Source organism: Aegilops tauschii, chromosome 4, assembly GCF_002575655.3.
Source record: "Aegilops tauschii subsp. strangulata cultivar AL8/78 chromosome 4, Aet v6.0, whole genome shotgun sequence".
Classification (NCBI taxonomy): domain Eukaryota; kingdom Viridiplantae; phylum Streptophyta; class Magnoliopsida; order Poales; family Poaceae; genus Aegilops; species Aegilops tauschii.
Window position 1 is genome coordinate 2,832,200 of NC_053038.3, and position 15,129 is coordinate 2,847,328.

General features: G+C 47.3%; 1 protein-coding gene across 1 annotated transcript; it reads left to right on the forward strand.

Moving 5' to 3' along the window:
- The first annotated feature begins 10,581 nt into the window (after positions 1-10,581).
- LOC109774342 (uncharacterized) lies at positions 10,582-14,699 on the forward strand. Its single transcript, XM_020333060.1, has 7 exons — positions 10,582-10,707; positions 10,845-10,948; positions 11,525-11,638; positions 11,710-11,860; positions 12,404-12,511; positions 14,187-14,371; positions 14,483-14,699. The coding sequence occupies exons 1-7, from the start codon at positions 10,582-10,584 to the stop codon at positions 14,697-14,699; spliced, it is 1,005 nt and encodes a 334-aa protein (XP_020188649.1).
- Positions 14,700-15,129: the final 430 nt, after the last annotated feature.

The following is a 15,129-nucleotide window of genomic DNA, read 5'->3' on the forward strand; positions in this document are numbered from 1 at the left end:
GGGAATAGGAACACCTCGTGGTGCCGTGACATGGCAGGGTCGAAAGCGAGGAACACACCTTTCATATACCTCGAGTTCGTCGGTGGGGACGGTAAGTGGGCGCATTGTATCGTCGCCGGGTTGCACACATATATATCGGCGCCACAACGAAGGAGGAGGAGGCCGTTGCAGTGGTCCACTCCACGGTGCTGGCCCAAGAGTGCTCGAAGAGAGGATACCGGAAGGTGTGCTCCTCGCCGCGCTTACGGAAGGGTGACTCCGCGGGGGCGAAGAATTTGTTGCTGAGGAAGACGCCAGGGAAGGCGCGTGGCGGGAAGATGCGGTGGAAGCGGGCAAGGAGGACGGTGTTGTCATCGATGGCGGCGCGCCACGCGCGGCAGACGCGCCGGGACACGGTGAGCTCGCGGTTTTCTAGGCGGTACAGGACGTCGAGGAGCAGATCGTACGGCAGGACGCCATGGTTGTCGCCGTGGGTGGCCGTGTCCATCGATGTTGATGATGATGAGATGTGGCGGCAGCTGGAAAAACTTGAAGCAAAAAGAAGACGATGGACGTTGTTGAAATAAAAGTCTCGATAGTACTGGGAGAGTTCGTAACGGACAATAGGTTCCGTGACATACGATAAGGAAGGGATTTGGAAAGCGTGCATGCGTGATCCTTTTTTCGTATAACGGCAGCTTGATTAATCTGGACATTAACGAAGATTGTGTGTTAATATCGGGATTGCTATTTCTCAATCGACAACTTCCAAATTATCGGATCTACATAGTATATGTAGTGATTCGTGCAGCTTTTTCTTCCTATAAACACTAAAAAACTGCCGTCTGTTTTCTAGTGATTCAGAGCGAACGCTCTTCATATCGTCTGATCAAATAGCACGGATCTCGGGACTGGGACAGCGTGCGGTCCGGCAGACCACGTAGGATGTCTACGAGCAGACTGTAGGGCGGGCCAACGCTGGTGTCGTCGCAGTGGGTCGTGGCGTCCATTGATAGGGTTCATATGGTTACGGCCTGAGTATTGGCTGGGATCGATGTCACAACGATGAATGTGGTAGATATAGTAGTCCACCGAGTCCGTTTCGGAGTGCAGTTAGTTCAATATATATGAGGTAATATCACCAACGGTGCTTAAACTTGTCACCGATGTTCATTTTAGTGCCTGAACTTGAAAAATACGTCGACGAACTGATTCTAAAACTTGGCACAAGCGTGCAAATACGGAGATAATCTCATCCACAGACGTATAATGCGCAGATGTGGCGCTGTATTTTTTATCAGCATGCACACGTGGCATGAGACCCACTTATAACAGATGCTTTGTTTATATATATATATATATATCTATGACCAGCGGGCCCATATGTCGGCAGAGAGGAAAATAAACGATTAAAATTGCAGCCGGTCAGTTTCGAACTAGCAACATAGCGTTTGCAGGAGAACTGCGCGAGCAACTTGGCCGATCAGTTCCTAATATCGTACTTTTTTTTTGAGACAATCCTGATATCGTACATAGATAAATGACACCTTATGTTACGTACAGGAAGACGGGCGTGGCTTTTAGTTGCAGCCCTGTTTGACACGAAAAAGGAAAGACATTGCTCATACAAAAAGATAGAGGTTTCGTATAAGGGAAATGTTTGGGGCCGGGGCACCGGCGGAACATTGGGCCGGTCTCCCTCTTCCTCGCGTCTCCTTCACGGGGCGCGTGCCGCCCTCTTCTTCCCACCCCTTCCCCATCCCTTCCCCATCCCCCTCCCCCCCCCCCCCCCCCCCCGGTCGCAGCATCACGCCGCCCCTCCCCGCTCGAAGCTCGCCATGGCTCTGCGCGGTGACCATCCCATCTCACCGGCGACCGAGGGGCGGTGACAACGGGAGATGCTGCAACCGGTGCTACGGATGCTACCACGGCGACGCCCTCCCTTGCATGCATCGGAGCTCTGCCTACCTCGCCGGACCCGGCCACGCCGGAGCTGCAACCAGCCATGGCAGACTACACCCCACGGTGATTTTTTGCTAGAACCGGTTGTAGCAAATTCAATCGCCGGTGGTAGCAAAAATCTACTACGGTTGCAGCAAAACGGCGTCATCGTCATCGCGGGGTCGCAGCTGAGATAAGAAGTTTGAAGCTTTTTTCAATGAGGTTGTAACTTTTATAACTGCCGGTTGCAACTTTTTCGTTTTTCGTCCATGGCTTTGTTTCCGCGGTTGAAACTTTTTTTATAGTCGGATGAAGCTTTTTTCATTGCTAGATGAAGCTTTTTCTGCCATCGGTTGTAACTTTTCTTGGTCATCCATAGCTCCAGTGGTATACTGGTTGAAGCTTTTTTCGTAGCCGGTTGAAGCTTTTCCTATCGCTAGTTGTAGCTTTTTTCGTCGTAGGTTGCAGCACTGGGCATCTCCCTGGGCGCTCAATTTTTTTGTTGCAAGCGGGGGATGAGCGCCGGCGAGCACGCTGGTGAGCTCCGGTCGTCGCCATCGAAAGCTACCACCGGCAAAGCTTTTTGCTACATCCATCAGGCAGAGCTGCGATCTCGTGAGGACAACAACGATGTTTTTGCTGCAACCGCAGCAGGATTTTGCTACTACCGTTGGAGTTTTTTGATACATCCATGTAAGGCGGAGCTGCGACCTCGCGAAGGCGGCGACGGCGTTTTTGCTGCACCCGTAGTTTGATTTTGCTACTATCGGTGAATTTTTTTGCTACATCCATTCAAATGGCGTTGATTGACTCGCGGCCGGCGTCGACGTATTTTCCTGCAGCGAGCATCAATGGCGAGGGCGGCGGAGCTACAACCGTCGTCGTCAAGAGCTGCAACCGCAGGTGGAGCTGTTGCATGGGTCGAGGCGACAACGAGGCCGGGAGGGTGGGGGACCGGCGACGAGGACGGCCGGCGAGGGCGGGGTCCGGTCGGCGATGAGGAAGACCGACGAGGGTGGGGACTGACGACGGGGACGACCACCGGAGAGGACAGGAGGCGCGGTGCCGTGCTCCCCGAGCGGGAGATGCGGATCCAGGCCGACTGCCCAAGGAAGAAGAAGTTGAGGGCGATCTGTTTTTTTTGCCTGGATCCAACTGCTGTGTGGCTCATATCCGATGGCCTGGGCTGGACCGGCTGAAACGCTCGGCCGGTGCGCCGGCGCCTATAAGCGCCCTTCGTATAAGCGTCTCCCTTTGCACCGGGGTACAATATGTTGCGGGCGTGCCAGTGTACAAAGTACACAAATATAAGAAGAGGAAAAGAAAAAGAAAAAGTGAGGCCTGCTGGCGCGGCCAAGGGATCTAGCGATCGGGTCTCCTGGTTCCCGGGGGGCCTCGGAAAGCCCCCGGTTAATTACTCCCGTGGATAGTACGGTGGGACACCTCCGATTAAGCTGCGCAGTCGTCGTCTTCAATCTTCGCTTCGCGTTCCTCATGCATGGTGGTGGTGGTGTGTATGTCGGCGGCAGAGTCCGTGTACTGAGTGGTACACGCGCCGTCGAAAATGTGGCCTTTGCTCCGGCCACGCCCGCCTACGCCGTCTTGCCTCGTCGGTGTTGAGCGGCGTCGATGTGGTTGTGGAAGTAGCATGCATGGTTGGCTTGGCTTGGACGTCGTCAATGACATTGTAGATTCATCGGGAGTGCGAGGGGTATGTCCCGCAGGAGTAGATGTTGAAAGGAGAAAAAGGGACGGATGGACATGCGGCACATGGTGCACACATCCGTCGATGACCGCATACACCGCCGCCAATTGCGGAGGAAGTCGCCACCTCGTGTCGTCCGGTGCGGCCGGCGATGGTAGATGGCCGCACGCCAATGAGTGTGTGCCGCCAACACGGGAGTGCAGACGGTGATGCCGAGTTCGCCTCCACGGCGGATGCATCCGGACTGGGAGCCGCTAGACATGAGCGGACCCCGGCACGTGTGACACGTGTTGGTGCCGATGAAGAGGGAGGCTGCGAGATACGCCTAAGCGTGTCCCGACCCCAATCGGATGATGCCTCCGCCGCCATAGTTACGACGAGTCATCGTGACTCGTCGAGCGCCGCGCCGTCTCCATGGTTACGATGAGTCATTGTGACTCGTCAAGTGTCGCGCCGCCACCAGTGCGTCGAACGGACCATGTCGCCAGGTCCCAGCCAGCCCATGGCGCCTCCATGAATCGGCGAGATAGCGGCAAAGGAGACCTCGCGATGCGGCGGAGCCTCGACCAGGCACCGTGGATGGGCGTAGGTAGAAGGGGTGGCGCACTAGATGGCGCCGAGTTGAGATGCGTGTCGACAAGTCCCGACCAGACCATGGCGCTTCCATGGACCAGTGAGACGGGGCGTGTAAGGCCTCGCGATGCGGCGGTGCCTCGCCTTGGCGCCGCCGATGGTGTAAGTAGAAGGGGCACACTAGAGTGCGCCGAGTCGAACGATGTGTGCCGCCGAGTCTCGGCACAATGGCGTTGCCGGCGGACTCGGCGAAGGAGGGTGCGCCGGAGGCCACGCATGGTCGGCGGCCCCGGACGTCGTCGTCATGTGCGGAGAGTGCGCCGAGGGCGCCCAACCCCGGCACGTCATCGTCGTGAGTGGCGGGCCTGCCTTAGGCCGTGCAAACACGGCGGTCCCGGCTCGTCGTCGCCAGTGGAGAGTGAGCCGGGGTTGTGCATGGACGGCAACCCCGACACGTCGTCACCGTCCTCGCGAGAGTCGTCGCCGGTGAGTAGTGCACCGGGGACCGCGCACGAACGGCAGCCCCGACACATCGTCGTCTTCAGCAGATAGAGGCAGCGGCCGGCTCCGTCTCCGACCGTGTGGCCACAACTCCATGACCATGGTGGAGGTGTGTAGAGAGGGGAGGGATAGGAGAGATTACTTTTAGCCCTCACCTTGAGAGAAGATGATCGGCATGATGATGAACTCCTCGCTGGTGCCCCGCGAGGCAGCCGAGCTAGCCGGATCGATCTCCGAGCTCCTCTCCTGAAGCCTCGTTCTCCCTCTGGCCGTGCGTGGATGGATCAATGTGTGCGCAAGGGATGGATGTGCTGCGTGCCTCCAAGTATATATATATATATATATATATATATATATATATATATATATATATATATATATATATATATATATATATATATATATATATATATATATATATATATATATATATACTTACATCATCCACGAGGCTGAAGCAATACAACAAACTATTTCATCAATTCCCCCTCTCCCTTCTAACACAACACAGATGGATGTGATGGGTATATACAGGGAGACGGATGGATGTGGCCCTGCACCAGCCGCCGTCCCGTTCCGATCTTTTGGGTACAAGGGATACAGTTCAAATCATCTATCCCTTCTGCTGGTGCTTATCTCCTCAATTCTTCTTGGCGCACACGGCTGCACATAAAAAAAAGAAGCAAATATCATGGCGCACGTACCTTGGCGTATGACTGCACACGGGCCTGGAGTGCTTCCGCTTAATGCATGATCTTCGTGGTATTTGAGTACGTATAAACACGGGCTGGCCGGTATTAGATATACGCACATACCGGCGAGCCGGACACGTATTCTGGTACGCGTACGTACAATGGGACACATTCATATTAGCATTACCGGCCAGTACGTGGGTCTTTTCATGCATATAACCGATCAACCGGTGCGCTCGTGTACAACCGGTGCGCTCCGTCTCCATGTACGTAACCCCATCTCAAACTTGCATGGCCATGCAGTGCAATTGCATCCACGTACACATTGAGCTAGCTTAATATACAGTTAATCAATTAACCGGCCATTCGCCTGTTAAAATTTCTTTTAGCCAACAGTTTTCAATGTACATGCGTGCACGTGTATGATACGCATGCAATATCCGTGGGCACTCCTTGCTCCACATAAAATATTGGTAAAAAAATATTTTCGTACTATTTATAGTACAAATTCTCATCGAACAAGCCCATTTTGGGCATGTTTGCTTTTTTTTTAGAAATTTGTAAAAAGTTTGTCAACTATAATCACAGTAATAAAAAAATATTTCAAATATTCGTGTGTTATACATATTATACGTAGAAATAAAATAATCTATTTATAAAATGTTCACGCAATTTTGAAATATTGAATTTTTTATTGATTTTCGCTTGTGATAACTTTCACCCATGGCACATATGCATAATTTCTACATAACTGAAATATAGACAGATGTACATATTCATAGTATTTTTGTCCATAATTAAGGATATTTTTGAGTTATACGAAAAATAATTAAACAACAAAATTATAAATTATGAAAATGTGCATATCATTATTCAAATGTTTTTATAATTAAAATAATATTTATGAATTGTAATTTCACCAATATTTATGATATTCTAAACTATATAAATATTTTTATAACCAGAAATACAATTTATTTTATATGATTTTTCCAAAAATAATACGTCCAAACTATTTAGAATTATTTGAACATTTTTCTAAATAAGTTATCTTTTAGTGCAGTAATATGATGGAGGTTGCATGCAGCCGCATTGGTGGAGTAGTTGGACATGAGCGCGGACCAGGGTGTTTTGCCTGGCCGTGTTGCTAATGTCTTTGTGTATGGAGACCGTGAGGGCTGAGCAGAAAAGATGTAGCGTTTGTGTATACCAAGGAAGAAAGCCTCATGGCAAAGTCTTTGGTGCTCTTGCTTGTGTATGTGTGTGCGCGTGTGTTAGTCTTATCATCATATGTGTGCGCGCGCGCGCGCGCCCGCGTTTTGTTTGTGAAAATCGCCAGAGAAGTTTAGAGGAAGAAGAGAGGTGATGCGAGGAGGCAGCGCCAATAGCATGGGAGTGGGGGCATGGAATTGGATCCCTGGCCAGCCGGATCAGAGTTCTATGTGGTTGCTCACATTCAGCGCTAAGTACGTGTGGGTTACTCACATTCTTGCTGCCAAGCCGGGAAGGAGTGGTAGATCCGGACCCATGGGATTCGCCCCTCGTCGTTGAAGCGGATCAGGAAGTCCCGGACAGCTTCAATGGTCGCCGCGTGGACGCCGACGCCAGTAGATCGCCGGATGGTACCCACCAGGAGAATGCCGAGGCCGGCGAGGCGTGGACGCCGGAATCAGCAAGCTGCCGTAATAACTCCATAATATAGATATGACTGCTGAACTCCTCTACGTGGTTGCAGCACCCAGCTCAGCTAGCTAGTAGTAGCTTATGATGATATGCGGTGGTAGTCAGCAAGCTCGTTTAAATAGTGCCCTGCCCTCCTCGCTCCTTTGTACCTTGGAAAATAAGGAAGCTGCCTCATCAAAAGAAGAAAAGTTGAGACAAAGCTGCCTCATCAAAAGAAGAAGAAAATTTGAGACGAAGCTGCCTCATCAAAAGAAGAAGAAAAATTGAGACAAAGCTGCCTCATCAAATTGATGAAAGGAAGAAAAGGCTCCACAAATTCTGCCGGGTGACTATACGTGCAAAGTGGGCATTGATTAACCGGTTTCGTGGGAAGCCGGATTTCCATTTCGGGAAACAATTCTATTCATCAATGGAATATTGTGGGCTGAAGAAACTATACTAGCATTAAATCTCAATTAAGTGAATAGAATTGTGGGCTCTGCCATACACGGTAAACTTTGGTGCAATTAACAGGGAAAATGATGTTGCGCCCCATATGTTCATTCAAGGAAAAGCAAAGAGAAAGGCACTGACACACATGTCGACGTCTGTTTTCCAAAAAACAAACAGGCAAGAAAATTATCATCTATGGCTGCATGCATCGTCCTGATGCTCTGCCGGGGAATATCCTTATTTTCGAAAAAAGTGAAATGTTATCATCTACATATATAGGGATATAATAATTCCGGCAATTTTTTTGAATATCAAAGTTATGTGAAGAAAAAAAATTGTTCTCGGTAACCACATGCATAACTAGAATTTTGTTGTGCTAAATTTTAATATCTTTAGGCTATGTTAGTACATGGATTTCTTGGTTGTTTTATCAAAGGTCTTTCTTCCTCGGTCACCAACTTCTCATTAAGATGAGGTGAGGTTTTGTAGGTGTTTACAACGTGAGCGAAAAAGAATGAAAGAAACATAAAAGTTTGAATATTCTTTAACCTGCTTCGTGCTTCTATTTCTATGGATATTAGTCTCGCAATATATTTTTCCCTCAATTCTTTAGATATGCTCGGAACAAAAACTTCACAAACTAGATGTTTTTTTATAAAATATTTAGGTATGGAATTTGCAAATTTGTCCAACTTCAGTAATGACCTATGCAAACCTTTTTATAGTTTCTTTCAAAATCACAATAAACTGCATTGCACAGAGTAATATATCAATCTGCTATTTCTCGGGAATAGAGTAATTATTATTTCTAAGTCAACGAACAACATGAAATATAATTTTAAGAAATCATTTTTGGACTATAGAATGCAACATCCTTTTGAACAGGCCGGTGAATGTTCATGCTCGAGAAATTCTAATAATTTTAAATTCATCTCGATTTGATAATGCTAATTAATACTAAACTTGAAGTCAAAATAAATATGCTATCTTACATCAACTTTGTATCTTTTTATTTTTCAATCACTTATGTTTATCTTCAATAATTATTCTAGTTTGGACAGGCCGGTGAACGTACGGGCATATTTTCTAGTCACTACTATTAAATGGAAGTTGGTGATTGTATGTTGGTAGGTAAAACTCCCCCTCCCACCTCCCCTCACACAGAAAAAAAACACATCCCATGGTCACGCACAAAAAAAAACATCTTGAAGAAAAACATAAACGATGCGTTTGTATGTTTGTGTAGGAGGCCTCCGTACTGAAATTTCTGTAAAGAAACTGTAATGGCATGAATATGAATCCGATTGTTTGGATGCTCATGGAATCTCAATAAGGTTTCAATTCCAAATCTTGTTTGGATGTCAAACTATGGAACTGCACATTGCTTTGTTCTTTATGCATTTGGGATGATGAGAGCAAGAGTGAGTGAATGGCGTGAAGCTGGAATGCTTTCACTATGTGCCTTTTCTAAGTCAGTAAAGGCACGGAAGAGGTGCACTGCACTACAAGATCCCAACACGACGTGCGTTACATGCAAGTGCGAATCGAGGAGCTTTTACAGATGATGCCGCCGAAAATCCGGGGCACGATGTCTTTATTGACAAGAGGTGCCAATAACAATGGCCTCGTGCTGCGCTAACACAACATAATGTTTACTGAATGGGCCCTTCGGTTGTGCACTACGTGGGGGCGTTTCGTTTGGTCAAAGTTGTCAAAAGGCGACCAAACCGGCGCCCCCATCCCAGCATGGGAAGACTTCGCTGTTAAGTTAACCAGGCAATGGAAGGGTTTTCGAAGCTCACAAAGGGAGGAATACGTCTGGGGAAAGATTAGTTGGGGCTCCTTGGATGTCCAAGAGGTATACTATTCCGACAAAATTCTAGTCACTTTGGAGATAGGCACATTGAAAAATCGTTGAACCAGTTTTCAATGCCGAAGACTGAGGATGATGAACAACTTGAAGAGGCCGAGCAGTGTCCTCGGCTTGAAAACCGGTTCAGGGGCTACTGATGGTGTCCTGGATAGGTGGTGCTAAACACGTTGGCTCCCAGATATGGGCTGGGCCGAGGACCCCCAAACCACCAACCAGTGGGTTGCATTCGTCAAGCATCGTGAAGTAATCTAGATGGAATCTTCCATAGATTTTTCGCACACTCCAAGGCACAATTGTGATCCTCGGCATGTTTATTCCCAAATGTAACCGACCTAGGTGTAACTCTATGTACCCCCGGTGTCTATACAACCGAGGGGGTTCCGTAGAGGTAGATTCATTCACACATACAATCTCAAGTTAGATCAACCTGTACTCTGTACCCCATCAACAATACAATACAACCGTAGAGGTGAACGTTCATGCTCGAGAAATTCTAATTATTTTAAATTCATCTCAATTTGATAATGTTAATTAATACTAAACTTTCCGTCAAAAGAAATGTGCCATCTTACTAAATGTTAATCAACTTTGTATCTTTTTATTTTTCAATCAATTTTGTTTTTCTCCAATAGTTATTCTAATTTGGACAGGCCGGTGAACACACGGGCATATTTTCTAATCTTGACTATTAAAGGGGAGTTGGTGATTGTACGTTGGTAGGTAAATCTCTCCCTCCCACCTACCTTAACGAAAAGTTAGACCAAATTTTGAATCCAAACAATTTCGGATAACCAGCCTAGCTAAGGTGTTCCCGTGAAGCCTTGACCATTGAACATGCATGTCCCCCCTTGACGCCCTAGTGAAAGAATAACTCTGCAGATCAATAAGCTTTTCAGAACGAAAGAAAAAACCTTATGAAACTTATTTAAAAAAATCTTTTGTTACAAACAAGGGCATGCTTTCCCTGAGATGGAACACGATGCCAAGCAGTGCCAAGAACAGTACATAAATCGCAACGCCTGATCGCCACAAGATCCAAAAGGCTTCGCGCGAAGGACCCACGGCGACGAAGACTCCCAAGCTGGAACCGTTTCCATTTATATTCCCACCACCGCCCGCCTCCCGTCAACGCGAGGGCGAGGGAGTGTAGCAGCCTCCGGCTTTGGCAGCGCGTCATCCACACCGACGTCGAGCCGGCGCCGATGCCGAAGCTGGCGCTCGTGGGCCTCCACTTCCTGCCGACCACCCACTTCCGCCACCCAGCCGGCCGTGACAACGGCCGCACAGCCCGCACCTGGGTCCCCTTGGACCTCTTGCGCCACCCCGAGGTACTACATGCCGCCAGCTCGTTTCGCCATGCCCGTCTTGCTCCCGGCTCTCTGGAGCTCCCTGTTATCTGTATTTTCTGTATATTTCTCGCATGCATATGATATTTACTATAGCTGGGATTGTTTACCCGCGGCAGGAACTGTCCCACGAGGTTACGAGTGTAGATGTCTTCTCCTGGATAAGCTGTCTGGATCTTCGTACTCTTGCTGTGCTCACAAACTCCACCCTGTCCAGCTCAAGGTGCAGCTTCTATGTTTCACACGTGCATTTCAGCAATTTTATTACAAGGAAATTGGCACGATAACATTCAACTGTGACTACCGGAATTTTCTGCAACTGATGTACAAGAATTTTGTTCTGCATGATGAAGCTTCATGTTTTTTTTATTCTATTTTAGAAAAGGAGGATTACCTCCGACCTCTGCATCAGAGTGCTGCATGCAGCCCCTTTATTAAACAAAGTGACCAAAAAGTCTGTAATCCAGAACAAGCTCACATAGAGCTGAACAAAAAAGTATAAAGTGGCACAACCGACGAAAATAGAACGAGTTGACTAAACACCTATCCTATTACTGGACTATCATCCAAACCGGTTGTCTGAATTACTTGCATGAAGCTTCATGATTACTTGCATGTAATATCAAGTGACAAACCCCATGTTGTATAAAAGTGATAACCCTTAATTTGGTATCGGAGTGTTTCACCTATGTGGTCTAGTGATATAGTAGAACTTATGCCAGAATTGTGTCTTGTCTTCCAAGTACTTTTTGAGTGGTGTCTTATATGGCCATCGTGTTTCCTTGTCCTTCTTTGGCAGCCATCCGCATGATGTATCCTTCAATTTCTTGATACCTGAAGGAGGCAATGATCAATTGCCCTACTACAAGCTAAAATCAGTACTACCAGCTGATTCAAATATTACTATTACTAGGTGAGCACACAGATTAAAAATGCTCATTTATTGCTGGAATTCTTGTGTCCTCATACTTCTTACCTCTACAGCCAAAAGGAAATCGAGGATAAGCTAAATTTTACCACTCCAGAAGGAAACTTTCTTTGGGCACTCCGCAATGAATTGTCACCAATCATTATCACAACAACTCAGCTCCCGCGAAAGAGATATGTTTATATCTCAGAAGACTCAATCATAAAGGTACTATATGCATATGTCTTATGTATTTATTCAAACCTGTTACGGAACTTCCCAAGAAAGAACCATTTATCCCATTAAGACCTTTTCTGCCAGAGTATAGGTTCTATTCTGTTGCTGGTTCCCTCTCTCAATCATCTAAGCTGTCATAGTGAGTAGTAACTGATAATAGTTTAGATAGAATGCCCCAATTGCACATAAAAAATTTATTGGGAGAAGTTTGTATGGACCATTTGCATTAGTATTGTTAAATGATTGAAAATTTTCCAGTCTTTAATTTGCACGAAACAGATTTACCCATGTTTTTGAAGATATCAGATCAATCAACAGAATAGACCTGCTTATTGTAAGTGACTCATTTTTTTTGCTGGCTATTAATAGGATCATATTTCCAGGGTTATAATGCATAGGTCCATGGAACATTTTGAGCATGCAAATCCAATTCTGCAACACAAAGCATAATCTATCACGTCCAAGTATACACAAAGCAAGCATTTTCTTAGTATCTCCGCATTACCTTATGTGTAACATCACTCTCCTACCCAGGGAAAAATTGAAGACCTTGTTCGCATTGATTTAGGCAGTTACGGCATCGGTGTTGCTGAAGATTGTAGCAAGCGCCTTGGTGATTACATCAGTATGGATGTTCTGAATGTTGGGGAACGTAGCATAATTTTAAAATTTTCTACGCAACACCAAGATCCATCTATGGAGTTTACTAGCAACGAGAGGGAAGGAGTGCATCTACATACCCTTGTAGATCGCGAGCGGAAGCGTTCAAGTGAACGGGGTTGATGGAGTCGTACTCGTCATGATCCAAATCATCGATGACCGAGCGCCGAACGGACGGCACCTCCGCGTTCAACACACGTACGGTTGGGGAAGACGTCTCCTCCTTCTTGATCCAGCAAGGGGGAAGGAGAGGTTGATGGAGATCCAGCAGCACGACGGCGTGGTGGTGGAAGTAGCGGGGATCCCGGCAGGGCTTCGCCAAGCGCAAGCGGGAGGGAGAGGTGTCACGGGAGGGAGAGGGAGGCGCCAGGGGCTAGGGTACTGCTGCCCTCCCTCTCCCCCACTATATATAGACCCCCTGGGGGGGCGCCGGCCCTGGGATCCCATCTACATGGGGGGGCGGCGGCCAAGGGGGGAAACTTGCCCCCCAAGCCAGGTGGGGCGCCCCCCACCCCCAGGGTTTCCAACCCTAGGCGCAGGGGGAGGCCCATGGGGGGCGCACCAGCCCACCAGGGGCTGGTTCCCCTCCCACTTCAGCCCATGGGGCCCTCCGGGATAGGTGGCCCCACCCGGTGGTCCCGGTACAATACCGATAACCCCCGAAACTTTCCCGGTGGCCGAAACTGGACTTCCTATATATAATTCTTCACCTCCGGACCATTCCGGAACTCCTCGTGACGTCCGGGATCTCATCCGGGACTCCGAACAACTTTCGGGTTTCCGCATACTAATATCTCTACAACCCTAGCGTCACCGAACCTTAAGTGTGTAGACCCTACGGGTTCGGGAGACATGCAGACATGACCGAGACGACTCTCCGGTCAATAATCAACAGCGGGATATGGATACCCATGTTGGCTCCCACATGTTCCACGATGATCTCATCGGATGAACCACGATGTCGAGGATTCAATCAATCCCGTATACTATTCCCTTTGTCAATCGGTACGTTACTTGCCCGAGATTCGATCGTCGGTATCCCAATACCTGTTCAATCTCGTTACCGGCAAGTCACTTTACTCGTACCGCAATGCATGATCCCGTGGCCAACCACTTGGTCACTTTGAGCTCATTATGATGATGCATTACCGAGTGGGCCCAGAGATACCTCTCCGTCATACGGAGTGACAAATCTCAGTCTCGATCCGTGTCAACCCAACAGACACTTTCAGAGATACCTGTAGTGTACCTTTATAGTCACCCAGTTACGTTGTGACGTTTGGTACACCCAAAGCACTCCTACGGCATCCAGGAGTTACACGATCTCATGGTCTAAGGAAAAGATACTTGACATTGGAAAAGCTCTAGCAAACGAACTACACGATCTTTGTGCTATGCTTAGGATTGGGTCTTGTCCATCACATCATTCTCCTAATGATGTGATCCCGTTATCAATGACATCCAATGTCCATAGTCAGGAAACCATGACTATCTGTTGATCAACGAGCTAGTCAACTAGAGGCTTACTAGGGACATGTTGTGGTCTATGTATTCACACATGCATTACGATTTCCGGATAACACAATTATAGCATGAACAATAGACAATTATCATGAACAAAGAAATATAATAATAACCATTTTATTATTGCCTCTAGGGCATATTTCCAACACTGAATGCTGTTCAAAGAATGGCTTCAAAAGGTTTGGTATATGAACCTTATGACAAGAACCCGTGCTTACTTGATTTTGATGTGCTTCTGGTGGAGCCACGTAATCTAAAGAGGAACCTGATTCACTCTATCGCATTCTGGTCTAAGGTTGTCAACGTAGCTAATCAAAGGTCAGTGAACCAAAATGCGTTCCGGGTAAAAATATCCATCATCGGCATAAATTAGAAAATCATATTCACCTAGGTATATTATAACACCATTTTCGATACATCCATTTTCAGGGACAGAATCAGGTTGGCAATGACTATAGCCTTCTATGAAAATTATCTAAAGCTTCCAACAAATTGGAAGCGTGCAAATGCTAACACAGATATTGTCTACTACGATGGACCCAAGAATGTTTGCTCTGAAGATGACGGTCAGCATCAAGAAAAAGGCTCCGGCAAGACCTGGCAACAGTACCTTGGTCAGAAGTCTGAAGCCATACTGAGCACCTGAAATAAGATGTCACTTCCTCCTATGTTCTCCATTGTGCGTTAGTGAATGATCAGCATTCGGGATAGGGTTTCAGCCTTTCGGGTGTAGTACAAGATATATGATGTTGGTTACCTATTTACCTATTGCACATACAAGTGAAAGATCTCACACGCGCGCGTGGGCTTGTGTGTGTTTTCCAAATGATCACTAAAATATTTTACGGTAGACCGATTCCTTTCAGCCAAGCCAAAACTATGTCTTTTTTGTAGAAAAATAATTTAAAAGCATAAGCTTGCTTTGATCTACAATTTTTTCCATTTTGAAATGTTGAATCAAATGTGCATTCCGCACAGGAAATATTGCATTTGAGCTGGCCTGCTCGTGGGATGGCACGGCTAAGTAGGGCATCCGGTTTAGGAGGTGATGGCATAGTCCACGCCCGCACAATCTG